A 20213-nucleotide genomic window follows, 5' to 3' on the forward strand; every position below is an offset into this window, starting at 1 on the left:
TTATCAGGTTTAAATCCAATTTAGAGTTTTTATAAGTGGAAAAGCAGGCAGTAACTGAGCTACTGCAGAAAAACAGCCAAAAAAGAAGCCTAAAATGAGTTATGTAAAAGGCAGGAGAGAAAACAAGAAGACGCGTGCCAGAGGGAGCACGCTTTCCTAGAAGTGCTTTGCTTTCATCAACTGGCTGAACAGGGGTGGAAGAGAAGAATTGCCAACTAGATATAAGGAAAAGCTTTTTCACCCTGAGAATATTCAAACACTGGGACAGAGGCCGAGAGAGGTATTGGAATCTCCATCCTTGGAGGTATTCAAAACTCATCTGGACAAGGATCTAAGTAGCTTGATCCAGCCTGGTCTAATGGACATGCTGTGAGCAAGGGACTGGACTAGAGACCTCCAGAGGCCCTGTCTGCTAGATTCTGCCTAACTATGAAAATTACTTATTTCCCCCATAGTTTCCCTTTCTCCTTTCACTTTTCTCCTCTCTGAGTCCCATCTCACCATCCTTCTCTTCCCTTGGAGCCTCTGAGCTGTGCCTTTCCATACTGACTTTATAGTGCCTGTTGCAGGAGAGTCCCTGATCAATAAAGAGGTTTCTGAAGGAAAAGCAGTGTTCCTCGCAGCCCGCTGGCTCCGGTGGATGGCCCTGCTTTGCTCAGGCCTTTGGAGGAGTGGGCTGTGGCAGCGAGGGGAGCCTGGAGCCAGGAATCTTTGTTGTGTTGCCTTTGTAGGTTGAGTTGCTGTTTCTCAGTCTCTCCTCAAAGCAAGGAGTGATGGCTTGTAGCGTGTTTGGCCGTGCTCTGGAGGTGTTCAGAAAGTTGGGATTTGGCACAGATGAAGTTGATATTGTTCATTTCTTGCCAGAGAGACTCAGAAACCTGGTAAACTTGTGAGGATCCAGAGCCAGAGCTTCTGGCCGAAGGAGCGCACCCCCCTGCCCAGGGAGCAGGCAGATGGGGAGATAGCTCTCTGTTGGCTCATGGGCTGCTCTGGGGCCGAGAGGAGGAGTGGAAAAGGGTGATCTTCTGGTACAAACCCACAAACCTACTGGTTATTTAAATCAGAGCCCACTCTCAGGCGTTCCTTATTCTTCACTGCAAAACCCCACATTCAGGAAATATTTTTTGCTGTAGCAAAGTGTAGGAAACTTATTCTGACAAAAGCAAACCCCGTTTTAAGGCAACTGAAATCAAAATGCCTGTTAGAACTTTTTTGTTAAAAGTATACCTATTTGTCCTCAAATCTCTTGCAGCATAAAACTATCTGAGCATTAAGTAAGCAACAAATCCTGCCTACGTTCTGGGGGGGGAAATACAATGTGCACAGTAACTGAAGGGCTACCAGGGTGCATATACAGTCTGAAATACTTCATTTCACATCGTTAGCAGGGTTGTACGGGGTTGACTTCGGTGGTGGTTTGTTTGGTTTGGGTTTTTTCTTTTTTTTTTTCATAAATCCAGGATTAGCTGTAGGAGATGGAACATTTACTGAAAGATGCAATTTAAAAGAGTGACAGAAAACACGTTTCATAACTAATCTCACTGAAATTTATATAAGAAACATTTCCAATTCACCTGTGCACTGGAGGAAACAAAAAATATTATAAACTATTACTTTGTTTTACTTTCCTTTTCCACCCTTTAATTTTCACTGGCTGCAGTGCTAAATATGGGACTGAATTCACTTTTATCATCATACTTATCTCAGAAGCAGGGGAGCTGGTTGCTTAAGAAACAATCTAAAACTTGTTAGAGGAAAATGTCAGTCTGGATTTTAGCGGAGGTAAATGAGGTCAGAACTGAGACCTATCACTTTGGACGTTCCTAGTGGGCAAGGGTTTGCCTGAAGACAGGAATGAAATCCCCGTTGCTTTCAGTATAGCCAGGCTGGATCTGAGATCTGTAACCATGGTGCTTTATCAGAGGGGATCTTTTTTCTACCTGTTTTTGTGTAGTGAATCACTATGAACTGAATAAATTACAGGAAGAATTGCAAGACCTGGAGCTGAAATCAATGCTGACATGAAATAGGAAGGTGATTGCAGCTGTCAGGTACCTCCACAAGGAGAAACCTTGGCTCCACTTTGAGCGACACTTCAAATGCGTCAAGCCCTTGTTGTCTGCCTCCTTCCAGCCCTGTGCTGCTCAGCATATCAAGCATGTTCCCCGTTGTCAGAGTGACCTTGTCTGCCGTCTGTGCCTTGCCCTCTCCAGCTGAGCTTGTGCAATAGACTTTTTGTAGCACTGAATTTGGAGACATTTGAAAGTTGCCTGCAAATCCAGCACCACTTTCCTTCTGTGGCACTTGTGACCAAGAGAAAAAAACAGTGGAGATTCTTTTTTTATGAATTATTTCCACCATGTTTTAAATCTGGAGTTCTTCTGTTGATCTTGTTTGAATAGGAAAAATAATGACAATATGCTTTACAGGGAAGCACTGAGGGGCTGGTTGCATAAATCTTACTGTAGCCAGCCAGGGGTAGGAGGATGGTAGAAGAGCTGTGGGATGGACCCAGGGGAAATGCCTGCAGGTAATGATATGAGAATAAAATAGTTTTTTTCAAGGCCTTCTCTTTTGTCAGGTGACCCTCCTAAAATGCCCACACTGCCAAAACAGCGACTATATTATTTTTTTGTTAATGCTGAATTAATTTTGAATAGTCTTTCATTTTTCTATGTGAAAAGCTGATATCCTGGACCCTGGGTTTATCTGCCTCAAAGAACAACCAAGGCTTTTAGCCACTGACAGGAAGAATATGCCATTTCCTGCTCAGCTCTTGGCTCTTCTGAGCTACCTGTCTTCTCTTTGGCTTTGCCACCATACTTGTCTCTCCTTGTCCTTTGTGACATTTCTCCCCATCTCTCTCTTACCCCTTGTCCTATGTGTATCACCAGTACCTCTCCCATCCACCCTGCGGATCCCAGGCACACTGATGGAAGCAGCAGGCTCGTTGTATTAATGCCGAGTGGTAGGAGAAGACTGGAGGAGAGGGTGGAAGGGGCATGGACATACAGATGTCTGAAATCAGGTGCAATTGCTGTCTGGAGCCTAATAACTGAGCGTTTCTTGGCAATAAATAACTATGCAACAACAACAAAAAAATCCTGATGTGAAACTTCTCCTTTTATTGGTTTTGTGTAGCGACTGTGCACAACCGGTGCATTGAGATCTCCCAGCCCTGCACATCTGAAAGAAAAAGTTGAGACCTCCAAGGTCAAAAATGACAGCAAATAGACTATTAAGAGTGTTTAGAGCTTTGCAATGGAAGTGCTAAGTTTAGTAAGAACAAAACATGACTGGGGATATTAGATGTATAGGGGCCAGTGCCATCTGCTTGCACAGGAAGGCAGCTTGGTGAGAGCAGAGGATGCCAATTTATAACTAGAACTCCCTGATGCTGTTCCTAGCCCAGCTCAGGCAAGATTAAACACTATTAAAGGAAAATTATAGTTTAGCGATGGACATTAAATGGTTTCATATAGAATTATCAAGACTGAATATTGCATTACCCCAATCAGGACTCCTCTGGAATCAAGCTTCTAATGAAATTTATAATTTAAGGCCATTCTGAAAGCGGATAGCTTATTCTTGCCAACAGAGGAACCTGAGATCCTGCCCTGGTCCTGGCTTGGCATAAGGCCCTTTGTGCTACCTGTGCTCTCACAGTGCTCCTGGGCTGCTTGCAGACCTTTAATATTCTCTCTTCTAAAATCTCCCGGCCAGTTGGTGTTTGTCTTTTACGATTGTTCAGTCTTGTTCTTTTGTTTAAAGTTTTTACTGTTTCGCTGTACGGCAGCACTTGCCAAAAATCCTTACCTCAACAAGGACCAGATGCCCTGTTTTGTCTTTGTGGAAGGACAGAAAAAATCATGATGTCTGAGGATGAGTAAATATTCCTTCTATACTCTTCGGTTCAAATTAGAACAACCTCAGAGCATTTCTAAGTGAGGGCAGCTGACAAGTCCTCCAGGGAATGAAATACTGGTTGAAGTGAGCAGGAGGAATAACTTCTGGTAATACATCCTTGTGTCCTACTGGTACAGGACCACCTCTGTGTGAAGAGTTCAAAAAGAGCTCAAAACGATCTGCCGACATTTACTCTGCTAGTGGAACGCAGGTGGTGAGTTGATCAAGCAATGAGGAGGACTTTGTTCTAGGTGAGGTGCCCTCTGCTCTCATACAAGCAGGCCCTTGGATAACCCAAGGGCCAGAGTAACCTTTGTGGTTGCTCTGACTTTGACAAAGCACTTCTGATGTCATTCTCTTGCCATCAACAATTCTCTGCTGGCCGTGAGCCCACTGCATGGACTATGTGACAAAGAAGAGTGGGACTGTATGAAGCTAGAAACGACGTTAAGGAGAATCCTCTGATCAGGTACAGACCTGTTGTGGCTTGATGGGGCTTGTTCCAGGAAGGAGACATTGATGTGAAGGTTGTAAGGTTTTCTGCCATCCTGAGCAGCAATAACTAATGCTTTTTCCTCCCTGATAAGCCTGAATAATGAAGATTCTGAAGCTTAAGTTGGGTTCGTAAGTAAACTATGAACTGAGAACAGAACGTCACTCATGTCACTTTATTAATATTGATCTGATTTCATTACAGTAGGTAAACATTCTTTAACCTGATACTGGACTTCTCATTTGCAGTTTGTTTTACAGCGCTGTCAGCACACCTATGGAGGAAAGTGGTGTCTCCTGGAAATTGAAGTACTGGGGCAGGGCTGGGCACAGGACCAATAGAGCCTTGTTTCTATTCCATGGAACACCTAATGTCAAGAATTGTTATTTGTCCCTTGAAACAAAGACCTTTGGACAGTCTTCCTAATGCAATAAGCACGTTTGAGCACTACCCAGTAGCTTGGCAGGTAGGAAACTTTCTTGGGAAATATGACCCAGATCAATTTTGTACTAAGAGAGATTTTCAGGCCTGTGAAAATGAAGGATGTGGATCTGCCTGTGGCAAGGTCCATAACTGAGATGATATTTTCAAGGAGCAGGAGCTACCAAGTGATCTGATGACAAACCAAGCTGGAGAGCAGTTCTAGTAATAACATGCCTGGGGGAGACCACCTGCAGTGACGTGGGACTGGAGAGCTGTTCCAGCAGGTCTGATGAGGGATCAGGACCCTCAGTTATTAGGGTTAGGGACACCAAGCTTCCATGAGTGTGTGGCTGAGCTGTGCATCTCAGCAAGACAGAGGCAGCAAAATGCTATCAGGTTTCCAGATTTTAATAGCGCAGAGTCAGCAAGTCACTTTCCCAAGTCTCCCAAACTGCTGAATGAAGAATCACTTTCTTTCTTTGGAAGGAAATAGATGCATGAAACTGCACACATCTTTCCTGGAGAGTAAAGGAAAAGTATAGTATTCAGAGCAGGGAAGGAGCCATGCTCCAATATTGTTCCGTACACTGAACCACTGATTCCCATAGCTTAAAGTAAGAATTTTTGCAAATGCCAAAAAAAAAGCATAGCATTTTTCTGAGTAAGTGCAAGAAATGGCATTAATTATACTATGTTATTGTCTGCTAAAGCTGCTTTCAATCATTTTTATATTCAATAGCATGCATCATCATGATTGGTGATAAATACAGATGAAAAAGGTAGAGATAATGAAAGTTATACAGGTGTAAATTAGAGCATATTTTTAAACTACTATGAAGTCACAGCTTCTTGAGATAACATCAAATTATAGGATATGTGCACATCCTAAATGGAATCCTGGAGAATTTTATATTGTTCTTGTGCTAGTTGATGATCATTTGGGCAGCGCTGTCTGGGAAAGTTACAAACCTCTATTTCCATAGCTTCCTACTCCAGACCTTTTTCTTAACCCCCAGGAGCCAGCGTGGGGATGGTACAAGCCATTGACATATTCAAGCCATGGTCACTTACTATTTGGGGAGCAGCTATGGAGGCACTGTAACCTCAGGTCCCCAGCCTCAGCCCTCTCCTCCTCAGTCCTGGAAAAGAGAATATAGAAGTAGCACCTTTAACAGAAACAAAGGCTGCTCCCAAATGTACAGAAATGGAAGGGTCAAAGTCAACAAGAGTACAACATACCTGGGCTCCTCCATCTATAGCCAGCCAGGCCCATTATGGAGATCGTAATGGTCTCAGGAAGGATTCGGTCCCATTGGCTTTGCCCCTCTCGGGGGAAAGCTCATGTAAAGAGGCCATGGGGAATAGAAATGAGGGGCTCAGGGCTGCGTCTCTCCCACTCTTTCACTCTTCAGGATGAATCTAAGCGCCGGGGCTAACCGCGCTGTACAGTACGTGTGTGGTGGAAGTGGGTATGTTGCTAGTGCTACACCGTGTAAGGGCCAGTCCGTGTAATTTTCCAGAAGGAACAGCTCTGCGGATAAACCTTCCTGTGTTGCAGAATAAAGTACAGAATAAATCCAAGGCAGAAGGTTACACTCATCCCTGTGTGCTAATGAAAGGTGAATGGTCAGATTGGAAATTCTTACTGATGTCCCTATGAAAAGAAACCAACTCTCTAAATGGAGGATATGGTAGGTCAGCAGCTTAAAACCTGTCCAGATATCTAGGTGACCAAGGAGGAAATCAGAGCAAAAGGTTGGCATGTCTTTGGAAAGCATTGATATGATCTGCACAACATCTCATACAAGTACAATGGAGTTAGAGAAAGCAAGCTGTGAGTAAGACACATTAGAGAAATGCACAAAAAAGGAAAAAATAGCATATGTGAATGATGATTTGACAAGTTCTGATTCTCTCAGTGTTGGGAATAGTCCTGACTTATTATCTCTGCAATAGCTTTGGTCCTGCCGTCTGCTTCAGACTGCTCCTTGCACTTCAAAACCACATTTTCTGTCCCTGCAAGGATATTTTGTCTGCACGGGTATCAATGGCAGTTTGAACTCAGTTCACTCTAGAATTTCACCAGTAGCATCTGCCTGATGTCAGGTTGGTTTTGCAGATCAGAGGAAGGGCTCAGTCAGCAAGAAAAATGTTGTGAAATCAGCTGCAATGCCACAATGGGTGCTGATGGGCAGCTGCAAGTTGGCAAATGCTGTGCTATGGATGAGCGAACTGTGGAAGGCTGAATCTTCCAGATTTACTTGCTAAATTTGTATGTTGGTTTATCAGCACCTGGTAAGTGAGAGTTACTTCACAGGGAGCCAAAGGCTGGGTATCAGGCTGGAGACAGGGCTATGTTGATCTCTAAGGTCCCTTCTCCTACCAGCACCAAGGGGGGTCTACCTCCTTGCCTCTGTCTACAGTGGCTTCAGTTCCAATGGGACTCACCACCCCTGGCCTCACGCACCCTGACCAGGCATGGATGCACTTCCAAAAGCTGCAACTCTCTCCTCTTGCCAAAACTGGAAGGCAATGTGTTATTCAAGTTTTCTCATGTCACTTCACTAACTTTTTATTTCTTGCTCAAGGCACTGACTACCTCTCCATGAGGAGCTCACCTGGATTTGATTTCCACACTTTCAGGCTTCCTGTCCCTGACCCCCGGCTTCAATCCTCACCTACTCTCACCCCAAGCCTCTACGCTCCCTTGCCCCAGATCTTCCTCCCCATAGCTACAACCATCCTTGTTCCAGCAGCTGTGACTATTGCCCCAGGGTCTCCATCTGCCCCACTAACACTTCCTGCCTTTCCCCCAGCATCCCAAAGAAGCAGAGAGGAAAGTTTTTGTTCTTTAGCTGAAAGCAAACTCCACCAGAGTTCTGGGAGCAGGGAAAGGTGGTGAGGAGTGGCTGGAAGAGGATTTCTTAATATATAAAAAAGGAAGGTAAGAAACAGGGGGCAAACTTGGGGAAGATATTCCACGTGGATAACCTAGCTGCACTGTCCCTGGCCTGAATGGATGTGACAACAGTGTCGGTGTAGCCAGTTGGTCTAAATGAGAGCAATTCTTGTGAATGTGCCCTAATTATTACACGGCCATACGAGCAAAACTGCTAAAACGGCTACATCTGCTACTGATTTCCATCTTCCCTTCCTCTCACTGCCTTTTTAGAACCCTCAAACGGTGGTTGCTCCTTTATTAGATGTTGTACTAAGAAAGCCAAAGATGTGATAGTCTGGGTGCACTGAAGTTGGTGCTGCACTGGAAGGGTTACCCCAGTCCCCTGCTTGTGGGCCTTATTTTCTCATAGTCTTACAGTTAACCGTGTGCAGGGTAGGGAGGAAAGTGGGGGATGTCATGGCATGTCCCCGCTGTGGAGCAGCTCCATCTCTGTGGCATCAGGCAGTGGCAAAGGGACAGCGATCCCGTGTGCTGCAGGGCATTACAGAAGCCAAATAGCTGGGCACTGGAAGAGGAGAAGATCCTGGCATGCTGGCATTCCTTCAGCTGACTGTCATGTAGAGCTTATCAGCCTATATAGGAGAGAACAAAGAATCCCTGTCCCTCTGACGTATCTGGAAGGCTCCTCAGAGCAAAGGAAGCTGAAAGTTTTGTGGAAGGTTCCTCCTCTGCTTGCTGGGGTGAACTATAGACAATGGACCATGCTCAAGATCATATGGGGCAAGAGTATTCATATGAAACAGAGCAGAAAGAGAAATGGAGAGATATCTATTATGAACTGACACCTAATAAACTAAAAAATTGAAAAAGATGAGCAAAAGTTATAGACAAATATTCAGTTAAAAGGAAAACCAAAGAAAAAGGGAGGACAACCAATAATAGGACAAAGACTGAAAGCTGACATGTTGCAGCTAATTCTACTGAAAATTTTATAGAGCACTTTGTGTGAATAACACCTTCAAGTCTGTATCATTTACTCAGAGTTACTCGGAGGGCTGTCGTATCTTTTATAGCTGAAGAACTATAGTATCTTTTGATTTTATGGTGTGAACTACAAAATCTGATTTTTTGTGACTTTTCAAAGTATCCCAGGCCTGGGAAGGAAATACTTGTTGAATGTAACATCATGAATCTTTGATTTTCTTCAGCAGCTGAAAACAGGAAGATGCTTGGGTGTTGACAGACAAAGCCTATGTCTTTGCAGTTGCAGGTAGTCGGGGAATTTGGCTGTCTCTGTGTGAGACTTGGTTTGGAACTTGGTTGTGCTTATGGGTGGGCTTAGGGCTGGATAACTAGATGTGCTGTTTAAGGTGGAGTCAAACCAGGCTAAGGAGCAGCATTTGGGGTGTACACAGATGTTCATGTGATTTTAAAGGTCTTTCCTACGTTCTCCGCAGCTGAGGCAGTTCTTGGGATATGGAGACTGACGTTCACAAGCAGCAGTAATGCAGACTGTGTGAGCTGACATGCAAGGGGAGGGGATGAGATGGAGTGAGGTGATGGAGAAGGAGGGGGTCAGGATAACAAGCCAGGCATTGCTGTGGCTCATCCCCTGCATCTCCTTCACTGGCTGGGAACACAGTGCACACTTGTTAAACTGGGAGCTCTCAAGGGAGCATTTCAGCTCGTTCATCTAATAAGTCTCTAGTAAGTCTTCTGTTGTTGTGTGCAGTTACATGCTATTAAAATACAGTGATATTATGTTTGACAAATACTTGCAAGATTAACAGTATTTTAGTGTCAGTATTTTTCACAAAACAAATTTCTTCTCTGGGAGCAGGGGTCTGTATTCCAACAAAAAAACTTTTATCGGGCAAAATATGGCTAACCCTTTTCTTCCTGTCTCCCAGCTGTTGGGAATAACGATAAAGCTTTAACTTTCACTAGAAATCTAGTGCTCTTAGAAAGCTGCCTATTGCACAAAATCTATAGCATGGGGACGCTAGATGTGTGTGTACAGCGGGTGCTGGATGTGTACGGAGGCAAAGGGACATGCAGAGAGGGTAGGGATATGTACAAAGTCACTGGAAGGAAGAAAGGCTGGGGGGTTTTATTTATGAGATATGAAAAGGAACACGGAGGTGTAGGAGTAGGAGGGAATGTGAAGTATCCTTGGGTATATGCACAGGAAGGAAAGAGAATTTAAGTTATTTTCTATTTGTGCAAAGGAAGATCAGACCTAAGGGAAGTGGTGTGCTTGCTGGGGCTGCTGGCACCCACCACATGTAGCAACGCTGTGCTGCTAATTGATGATCCCTGGAACCCCTGCAGTCTCAGAATATTCCCAGGTCGCAGCAGTGAAGCTGATCACGAATATGCTAACTTCAAAAAAAAAAAAAAAAAAAGGATGTAATGCTGCACAGCTCTAAATCTCTGGAATGATCCCATGGTAACACTGTCTCTGGGATTCTTATTATGTATTCAGATACAACAATTAAAATAATATGATATAAAAAAAGAAAGTCATAATCATGAAGTTTAGGAACACCACATGCTTGAGCTGTGTTTGTCAAATGTGTGGTGAGGCTTGGAGGATGTGACCAACAAGTGAATTGTTCACATAAATTCAAACTGGGCAAGGAAGCTGGAAGGACAGAACAAAATATACAGTCCAGTCATAAAGCAAGTGGTAGAGACAAAGCATTGTCTGTGTATGCTGGGCGGGGTGGCTCTGACCAGTCCACAGAGCGGGCACAAGGAACAGGCTGTTCTCTATGCACATTGCCTAGTAAGGAGCTCATTTTGAATGATACATAGAAGAGTTAAAAACCACATTGGTTTGTACTGGCCATGATGGGACCTGTCACTTGCCATGGGTGTTTGTGTGTTACATAAAAACCCTGCTAGTTCCATAGGTAAGTTCAAACCTTCCTTCCAAGAGACCTGAAAAATCCTTGATGCTGCATTGTACAGAGACTATTAATTAAGGTTGATCATGAAAGCAAAGTGGTAAGCATGGAAGTTCTCTAGTTCTTCCTGCTCAGGAGAGCTCCTCACTTTGCCACTGAAATGTCTGAGCATTTCAAATCTGTCTCCTCAGAGCTTCCCAACCACTCTCTTCCACCACTGAGAAACTGCCACATTGGTCAGAAGAACTAGAATGAATCCTTTTCACATTTTCTGTCCCCAAAATATCTTTACGTGACTTCCAATAACAGGCTTTCAGTGAGGATTCTCTGTACATATCAGCTCCTCATTCTTTGAAGGTACCCCTATGGAGTCCATCGCACCTTCTTTGCTGTATGAGTTCAATAGTTGTGTGTTCTTCATATTCTGCAATTTTAAGCAAAGCCTTAGCCTTCTGATGAAGGAATGAGGGCAGCAGGTACCCAGTGCAGCCACGTGGGTTAAGAGTGCATGGAGTCAGCAGCGTGGCAGGTGATGGGCAGAGTGAAGGAGCATCTGTGGGCCTTCAGGGCTCAGACAGGACTTAGAGTCCATCTATGACCCTGGTAGCAGTGTGGGTGGCACTGTGTGAATGTTTCTGTGGTGCAATATGATGTATGCGCTATATTTGTGTGGAGGAGCTCAGGAGGATGGGTTGAGTGGAGGAGCCTAGAATGGGTTGTAGGCATGCGACTATGGAAGGTGGCAACTCCAAAGTGCCCTGGTGGTGGCTGGAAAACATCTCAGCAGCTGTCAGGATTATTGTGAGGTGCCTATTGTACATGCCGAGAAAGGACAGCTGTAACATTTGTTATATCCCCACAATTTTACCTTTCCAGAGAGGGAAAATCGAATTGCAGCGGCAGCACAGCTTCCTATAAATCAGATGCATACTGTGAGGACTCGTCAGTCTTGTGTTTTAATGAGTACATAAGAAAAGGCAGGCAGTGGGACATCACAAAATTTAAGAAAAAACAAATCAAGGAGGCTTTTTGTGTTTGTATTTAACACACATCTTCTCCAAGTATCTCAGAGACTTTGCCCACATGTGCTGAAATGGGTGAGCGCACAGATTTTCTGAGACTAGCAGAGTCCATGAAAACCTCCACTGATCAAGCAACTGACTGCACTGACCTTTCTCTGAAGTACTTGATGGTTTCCTGGTCTAGGAAGTTCTGCTCTTCTCGAAAGCCCTGCTCAAAGATTTTGCGCTTGTGTCTGAACTCAATGACAGTCTTAGTGTAAGAGTTCAAGGTAGTGACGGAGGCCGCCATGCAGCAGGTGAAAGAGCCCCATGCCAGACTGTGGAGAGAGAAACCAGCAGACAGAGCTGGGTTAAGACAGCAGCTCATGTTATATTTCTGACGCCAAGAGACACACATACACAGGGTGCGACTAGGCAGGGAAGTCAGTGGTGACAAACCCCTTCTCCTCTTACCTCAAACGGCCTGTGGCACGTGCTCAGGCATGCAGGCAGGATGCTGGGCTAGGGCTGGGCACAACTTTCATCCCATGGAGAACCATGTGGCAGAGTGCAAACATGAACGCTTGCTGCACTCTGACAGGAGAGCTGAATGCCTCTTGGTTTCCCTTTGGAATGTTTCAGAGCCTTGCAGACAAGTGCTAAAATCTATAGCATAGTAATGAGCTTCTAGATGGAGTGCCGCCCCAGACAGCGTGCCTTTGGGACCAGTGGAAGTTCTCCAGCATCTATGGGATGCACAACTCTACTCCAGGGATGGTTTGTATTCCAATTTTACGTCTTCATCAGACTACTGTATTCCCTCCTTTCCCGCTTCATGGACATTTCTAGCATTCCTGGCTTATACCTGGTCTCTGAAAGCCTGACCAGAATAGAAGACAGCACTTCCATTTTGTGGAGTGATCCAACCAGAGGGCAGTGCCCCAGGGTGGCAGGCTGTGATGGCCAATCTTGGTCAGCCAGTGGCAGGACAGCTGCAAGCATCAACCAGGACCATGGGGATACAGAAGGAGGAAAAAAGTGGAAGAAAAAGAAAATGACTGCCCCAGTGCCAGGCTGGAACAGCAGCAAATGTTGTCCTGAGTCACCTGGCAAGGAGAGTTCAGCTGGGAGCTGCTCTGCTCCCTGCTTTTGGGCTGGGTTTCCCCCCAGGTGCCTTCTGCCCTCCCTGCACATCTCTCCTCCAGCCTTTACCTCACTGATCTCAAGTTCAGATGTGGCTGGGGGGTACTCAAGGCCCCAAGGAGTTTAGATGCTTTTTGAGTGTGAAATGGGGCTACTAAAAAGGCACCAAATTCCTCCTTTTGTCTGCAGAGCTCATCTGTGTTCAGGCTTCCCTTGACTTTGCATTCAGCCTGTATATTCCAGCTACCTAGAGTTCACAGTGGCTTCCTAACTAACTTGGATTAACTTAATCATCTGTGTCAGCTACACGCTTTACCTGCTCCTTGCTTTCACCTTTTCTATAACCAAACATTGCTATGAATTATGCGGCACAGAGAGAATACAGCCACAGGAGCATTATCTTATAAGCAGGCATTATCAACAGAGCCCTCAGCATGAACTGTTTTCCCATTCTGCAAAGGATCTGCAGACAAGGAAACAGTTTCTCATTTCAAATTAGACAGAACTCAAAAAATAACATATATTCATGAACTGAAAAATCTGGGGAAAAAATGGTTCAAGTAAACAGAAATGGCTCATTTCAATGGTTTCAAAATTCAGTGCATGACAAGTCCTTTAGGGACTCCCAGGGCAATGAAGTGTGTGGAGACAGCCCTTTCCTAGTCATTTTTTAACCCGTTTGCCAGATGCAATCAAAGGAGAAGGAAGTGTACTGAACCCTGGGGTGATGAAGATCCCTTAGGTTTCTCTCCACAGTTGGGTGGAGAAGTGGAAAGGAAACTCATGCTACGTGTGAATGTCCAGGCACAGGAAAGACTGGCAAGTGTCTTCATCCTACATGGAGTGTGTGGAAAAACTCCAACAGCTCCAAACATTTCCAGCTGTGCTCCTAAACAATCTGAAGGAAGAAGCTGGCTGAAACAGCATGCTTCGCTGTGCCTGATTGGTGCCTGGGGAATGACATACAGAGGAAAATTTCTCTTGTAAGTCTTTGGATAATTTATAATCATTTACTCAGAAATGCTGAAAGGTTCAGAGAAGGAAATACAGAACGAAGGCTCTCAATGTGACCTCAGGTCTGGCATTTGGTAAATCATAATAATGAGACAATTATGATTGATGTTTTCGTTTTTATGGACCTTGGTTAAATGTTATTTATTTTTAAGTGTAAAGACTGGTTCTCCTACCTGTAAGAGTTACATCCTACCTGACGTGAAGACCTCTTTAACAGCAATGCCTCTCCATGCCAGCTGTGCCCCAGATGTGGTGGGACTGTACCTATAGTGCCTCTGGTAGCTAAGCTCAGGGCTGTGCTCTCAGCTTCCTCTGTGGCTCAAACAGCTCAGGTTTTTTTATTTTTCTTTCTAGAGGGGTTGAGCTTGAACATCCACTGATCCTGAAAGCCACTGAAACCCCTGGCCTGGACAATCCCCTGGCCCACTCCTGGCTCATGCCAGAGCACAGACCAACCTCCAGGCTTTGCCAATGGCTTGGGAATGGGGAAAGGTAACAGGGACCAAGCAGTGCCTTTCCAACCCTGGGACATCAGAGCAGATCACAAGCAGCTCTTCCTCATTTTAAGAAGAGTTGTTGGGGTTTTTTTTTAATCATTCCCTTTTGATAGAGGGGAAATGGGAGTCACAGAAAAAATAGTTTTCCCATTGGCACCTGGGAAATGAATGGCAGTCTAGATCTCCACTCCTGCCCTCTGGCTCTTGGCCATGGGGAGGCTGCTCCCTGGCCCTGTTTTTCAGTGGTGGTACAATTCTCTGTGCCCTGGCAGCTTGTCTAGTAGGATGCTGCAGTGGTACTTTTTACAGGAGGCTGTAAATAATGCTACTCTTTGCACTAGTGGTTCAGGAGTATTTAAACCTCATCCTTCAGGCCACCACCCGAACCCAGATGGAGCAGAAAAATTCCTACATGTGCAGAGTTTCCAAAGTCCACCAGGCTGGGTGGGCATTTGTTTTTAACCCTTCTTAAAGAAGGTGTTCAAGTCTGGATGATGCCAGGGGAGCTCATGGCTCTAGTCCACACAGCAGTGGTGGTTCAGTGTCAGCTGGAAGGAAGAAGCCTTGTTTTGGCTGCTTTTGACTTTCAGACCTTCCCTTGCCAGGTCTGATACCAGGGTGTGGCATGAAGAACCCCATGGCCTTCCTCAGGCTGCTGAGCACTACTGCAGGCTGAAAATGTTGCTCTGACTCACGTCTGTCCCAGGGGAGCTGTGACTGAGCTGATGTTTGTGCCTTGCCCAGTGTCCTGCACAGGCAAGTGTGTTGCCTTGGCAGGTATTAGGGGAGGGAGAGAGACTGCCAGATCTGAGAAGCTGCTTTGTGAACGGCAATAGCTTGAGTGGAGCTCGGCTTTCATGAGGGTGAACCAACACCACTCACTGGACAGAGTGAAGCTGAGGTCCCACGTCAGGAATATGGGAAGAGCTGAGGTTGCTCCCACATATTTGCCTGCTTGTGGGTGTCTCCAGCATCCTCCACAGAGAGACCTAACCCAGGGCCAGTCCTGGTCTTCAAAGCAAAGCCCACTGTGCCCTGGCTCTGGCTGCCTGGGGAGACCTGCAGGCAATGGGTGCAATGCCCAACGGGACCCAAGAGCTTCCGGTGCCTGTTCTGAGACGTGGGGTTTCTTTGTCTTGCACAAGATGAAAGAGCATAATCTAATGAGTGCTTTACCATGCTAGACATTTATCAACATTCTGAAATTTGAGTACCACAGTAAATTCTAAAATAGATTACTGAAGACAAATTAATAGAGATTATACCTTATTAAATATATTAATAATTATACAATTATTATGACAGAATTGTAAAAAATATTTATATAAATATTATAAATATATGAGCATAGTGTATTTATAAGTTCATGCAATAGATATTCATTATTAATACACAAAATAATCTATTTTAAATACAATATAATTTATATTTTTTTTAACATTCCTAAATATTAGTAACTCCTCCCATGAAACACATTATAGTGAGGGGAGAAGGAAAGACTACTAATTCCCTGCAGTGCTGTGCATCAGAAGTATTTGTATTTATTTATTGGTGTTAGCAAAGGCTGTTGTCTCTGCTTTGAGATGGAATGAAAACAATACCCTATATTTAGAAAGGAAAAAAAGAAAGTATTTCCCCTCACTATCCAAAGAGGCTGATGCCTCTAGAGGGATGTGAATGCTGTTTGCAGGTATTTCTAGTCTCCAGTCTCCTGTTCTCATTAAGCTTCTTATAAACTTGCAAGCAATATAACATAGTTGACGTAATTTGGTCAAATTATTTTTATATTATTTTTAGCAGATAAAAAGGAAAGGCAAAAAAATTCAATCTCCAAAATGTCATATCTGTTTTCCCAAGCCTTCTCCCCATGATCTACCGGGAAGTATCATGATGCCAGGAGCCCTATGCCTTCCTCTGCAGTTGTGTTAAAAGTCACTCTGTAAGGTTCAACTGAGACATTAATTAAAAGAAAAAAAAGAAAAAAGCTAAAAGTCTCTGAAAGGCCACAGCAATTATGCACCTAAATTGAGCTTTAATGAGAGTGCTCAGTCTGTGTTGGCAATTGTGGCTGCTGTTTATTTACAAATGTGATGTACCTGCTGATGTGCACAGCTGCTGCAGTCACAGATAACTCTCCTCTAACACCTCAACAATTGTATGGCCGTGGTGGGTTTTTTTTGCTTATAGCATTTTGGCAGCTGGAAATTCACACGTGTACTCCTGGAAATTTGAGATGATATGTACAATCTCCCAACAGACTGATGGAACAACTCAAAAATGAAAAAATATTAACTGATGGTGACACTTACCAGAAGGACCATCCATAGTCCCATGAATGTGGTCGCCAGTCCTCTGGCCCAAGGCTGACTGTCACTTGGAAAACTTGAGTATACATCATGTGTGCCACCATCCCCAAGAGACCTGAGAAGCAGGGATTATAATAGGAATTTTTGTGCTAACATTTTCTATAATTCTTGAGATAGCTGCTGCTGGAAGTGGTTTGAAAGCTCCAAAAAAGTCTTTGTTATACTTTTATACCTTCTATTCTACTGTGGAGGAGGGAGCTGCATGGGCAGAGGAAAGGTGTGACTGAGAGCTCATTATTTTACATCATACTGAATTCACAATTAAGAGAAGAGTTAAAGAAAGAACATCATTGAAGAAAACGTTGCACAATTAGAGTCACCACCAACCCTGCTGCTGCAAAACAGGGGTATGCCACCCACAAGCTATCTCACTTCCCATCACAGACAGGCCTCAGGTAAGAGAATAAGGAGAGAGGTTTCTGTAGGCAATGCAAGACTGAATGTGTTAATGCCAAGCAACGATATTTTATCTGAACAGTTGCTAAGATTTATAAATTAGAACACTTATAAAACCCTTGGAGGTTACACAAGGAAGTTAACTCAGTATTCCTGATGATGTGTGGTGAGTGGATGCCACAGGAATACTTTTGATAGCAAAATGTTGATGATGCTTGCTTTTGTGAGCTCATTATATTTTGCTGAGATAACTACACTGGGTGAAGGTTAGACAGTGTGTTAGGCACTCTGCTCACCGTGATGCTAAAGAACAGGGATGCAGTTAAGTCACTGAGTGTGCTCTGCCACTCAGCTGTCCAGAGTGGCTCTTCAGCTTAAGCAGAAAAAAACTGCCTGAACTTTTACATCTAGACATCCCTCTGAGGGAAATCAAACCTCACTTTTCAAGAAGTGGTGGCCAGTAGCAGCTCTGGGGCTTAGAGAATTTTCTAGTTACAATAATTTGGGATGTCTCTGCTTTAACACCCAGGCAGGGCAGAGCAATGCTCCCAGCTGAGCCCATGAAAAGCATGGGTTCAGGCAGCTAGCTGACCATGGGGCAGGATCGTCATTTCCCAAACAGTCCTTGGACCTACAGATGTCAAAAGCCCCTTGTGCTGCAATGACAGTTCAAGACACTTTGAAATAAAGATGTTCTGCCACAGTGGGGTCAACAAGGCCCATATTCTACACTTTGCTCCTTAACCAAAGCCGCCGTTTCCTGTTATCTCTGACCATATACTTTTTCCACAGTTGCCCTTCCTCCATATGGAAAATCCTGATTTTCCCTCCCTAGACCCAAATTTTGACTCTTCTTTCCTGCTTCCTTTCAGTATTTAAAGCACTTTATTAGTCCCACCAGACATGTGGATGATTCAGGGCAATTCTGGAGGAGAGAAGTTGAGAATGGCATGTTTATGTTGTGGGTATGTTAAGCAGGACCTTCAGTAAGACAAATGTCATATCTGATACAAACAACTGCAGAGGCTGAAAGAAGAAGTTTTATTGCAAGAAGCTGTGGTGATTTGCTCAGCTGCTTCGTGTTGGTGTGACACACTGGGAAGTTAGGAGGTGGAAAGAGCAATTCACATCGGAAGAAATTATATTTTGGCAGGGTGGGCGGCCTAATGGGAGCACAGCAAACTGGTACACACCTTCCTTGTTTCTGGCTATATTTAATTTCCAGAACTCACTAGGAGCTTGCTGTAGTTCTTAAATCAGTGGATTTTTCTCCAGCTGACAGTTGTGGCACTGATCTTAAAGTCTGGGGTTTGCTGTTCCTATACCTACTGTCAGTAATATTTCAACCTTAATAAAATATTACAGACTGCCCCAAGACATGTCATAGTCACTCAGAGCCATCAGGAAGCTTGACACGGCCAGGACTAGCTTTGGTAAGGGTGTTGTGCTCTGTTCTGTCGTGCAAAACCTTAATGGGGTTACAGCAATGTTGAGACCTTTCACTGTGTGGGAGGCCAGGATGACAGAGCACTGATACAGGTGAGTAGGAGGTCATCAGCAGGTCCTGCTGCAGTACAAGGATCACAGTCAAAACGTGGCACATATTGCTGTTTGTGCCTAACGGCAGCGGGGGTTGGGGGCAGACAGGTACCTGGCTGGGCGGTCAGTGGCATTATGCCATGTGTGAGCTATAGCAGAACAGCACGAGGCTTTCTTTCATTGTGCTGCTTCAGGAGCTTTTGGTTTGGTTTGTTCCCAATGCCACCCATCGGTTTGGTCTATTTTAGATATGCTTTGCCAAGTGCTCCATGGGGATATCGTGTGCTATTTTATGTTGTACGTTTCCTGGTCACATGTTTGATAAAATGACTTGCCTGTAACATCAATCAACAAATGCTTCATTTATAAGATCATCTTTTCCTCCAACTAGCAGCTTAAGGCTGGACAAAGAGGACAAAATGCCTGTATGCCCACCCGCCCGGGCTCCAGGGCAACAGGTGCTTGGGGAGGTGGAAAATCCTGCTAATAGGGTGGACTGGAGTGACTGGGGTGGACGGGAGTGCAGAGACACTGACCATTTAGAGCTGGCTGGAGATCATCAGCCTTGCAGGACCACAGCTCTTTCTAGGAGAGCTTAAGGAACTAAGTTTGAAAACGGCAATATGTTTTAAAGCATTTTTAGATACCTTTACTAAAAATATTATTTATGGAATATATTACATTAATTAAAATGCTTTATTATAAATATTACATGAGAGACATATATAAGTTGTTTAATTTGTATGAAGTTAGGAAGAATACCAAAATGTTAGTGTTGTGGGGTTTTTTCAATGACTCATAAGAGGTTAAGTAAGAGCAGTAAGTGGCCACACTGTTAGGATAATGTTTCCTAACCTTTAAATGGTGAGCTGTGAGAATATGAAGATCCCATTGCACTTTTAGGAGGGAACTCTAGCACGAATTTAATGAGAGATGTGTTGTTCCAAGGCAAAGCCCTCTTTGTTACCTGATTTCTATAAAGCTGTGTTATTATAAATATGCTAAGATTAAATAAATATGCTTTTCTTCTTTCCTCTGACATCTCTGTCACTGGAAAAAACCAGCTAGCAGTGTTTTGGGTTGGGGTTTTTTTTGTGGGGTGGTTTGGGTTTTTTTGCTTCTTCCTATTTTGTTATCCCTTTTCTCTGCAAAATTTTAAAGTTTATATTTGGAACGTCATGGCAATGTACTTATAAAGAGGGAAGGAAAAATAAAAATAGACAGATGGGTAGGAAAGAAAACTTCATAATTCTTACAAAACTTAAAACTGCAGTTAATGGTGAAGAGGAAGAGAAACAGCATGGAAATCATTGTTTGAATGGTGAAGAATTCCACATAATTTGATTCTGAAAACTGAACTGACTGTTTTTTTAAAACTCAAATTACATCCAAAGCTGAAAAATATGCTTTGGCAGTTTTTATCAGTTTTTTTTTTGTTTTTGTCCTTTCAGCTCTGATTCTGATCTAAGTTTTATACCACTAGCTATATTTCACAATTTGAAGTTATCCCTGAAGATAGAAACTCCTTCACAAAAATGTACACTGCACATTATAATATCCTTCAGCTTGAAATGTAGCAGAAAAAAAATGCACTTTTATTGCAGAAGTTCTTTCTGCCAGAGGC

At 43.9% G+C, this 20213-nt stretch overlaps 1 protein-coding gene across 1 annotated transcript in view; it reads right to left on the reverse strand.

Moving 5' to 3' along the window:
- Positions 1–5251: 5251 nt before the first annotated feature.
- Positions 5252–20213, reverse strand: part of GSG1L (GSG1 like) — a 48228-nt gene continuing 33266 nt past the window's right edge. The window contains exons 4-7 of the mRNA XM_029085553.1: positions 16598–16709; positions 11805–11972; positions 5894–5961; positions 5252–5340 (exon numbers count right to left, since the gene is read on the reverse strand). Of these exons, the coding sequence (XP_028941386.1) occupies positions 5252–5340; positions 5894–5961; positions 11805–11972; positions 16598–16709 (437 nt within the window). The remainder of the gene's footprint in view (positions 5341–5893; positions 5962–11804; positions 11973–16597; positions 16710–20213) is intronic.

Source organism: Antrostomus carolinensis, unplaced genomic scaffold, assembly GCF_000700745.2.
Source record: "Antrostomus carolinensis isolate BGI_N321 unplaced genomic scaffold, ASM70074v2 scaffold21476, whole genome shotgun sequence".
NCBI lineage: Eukaryota > Metazoa > Chordata > Aves > Caprimulgiformes > Caprimulgidae > Antrostomus > Antrostomus carolinensis.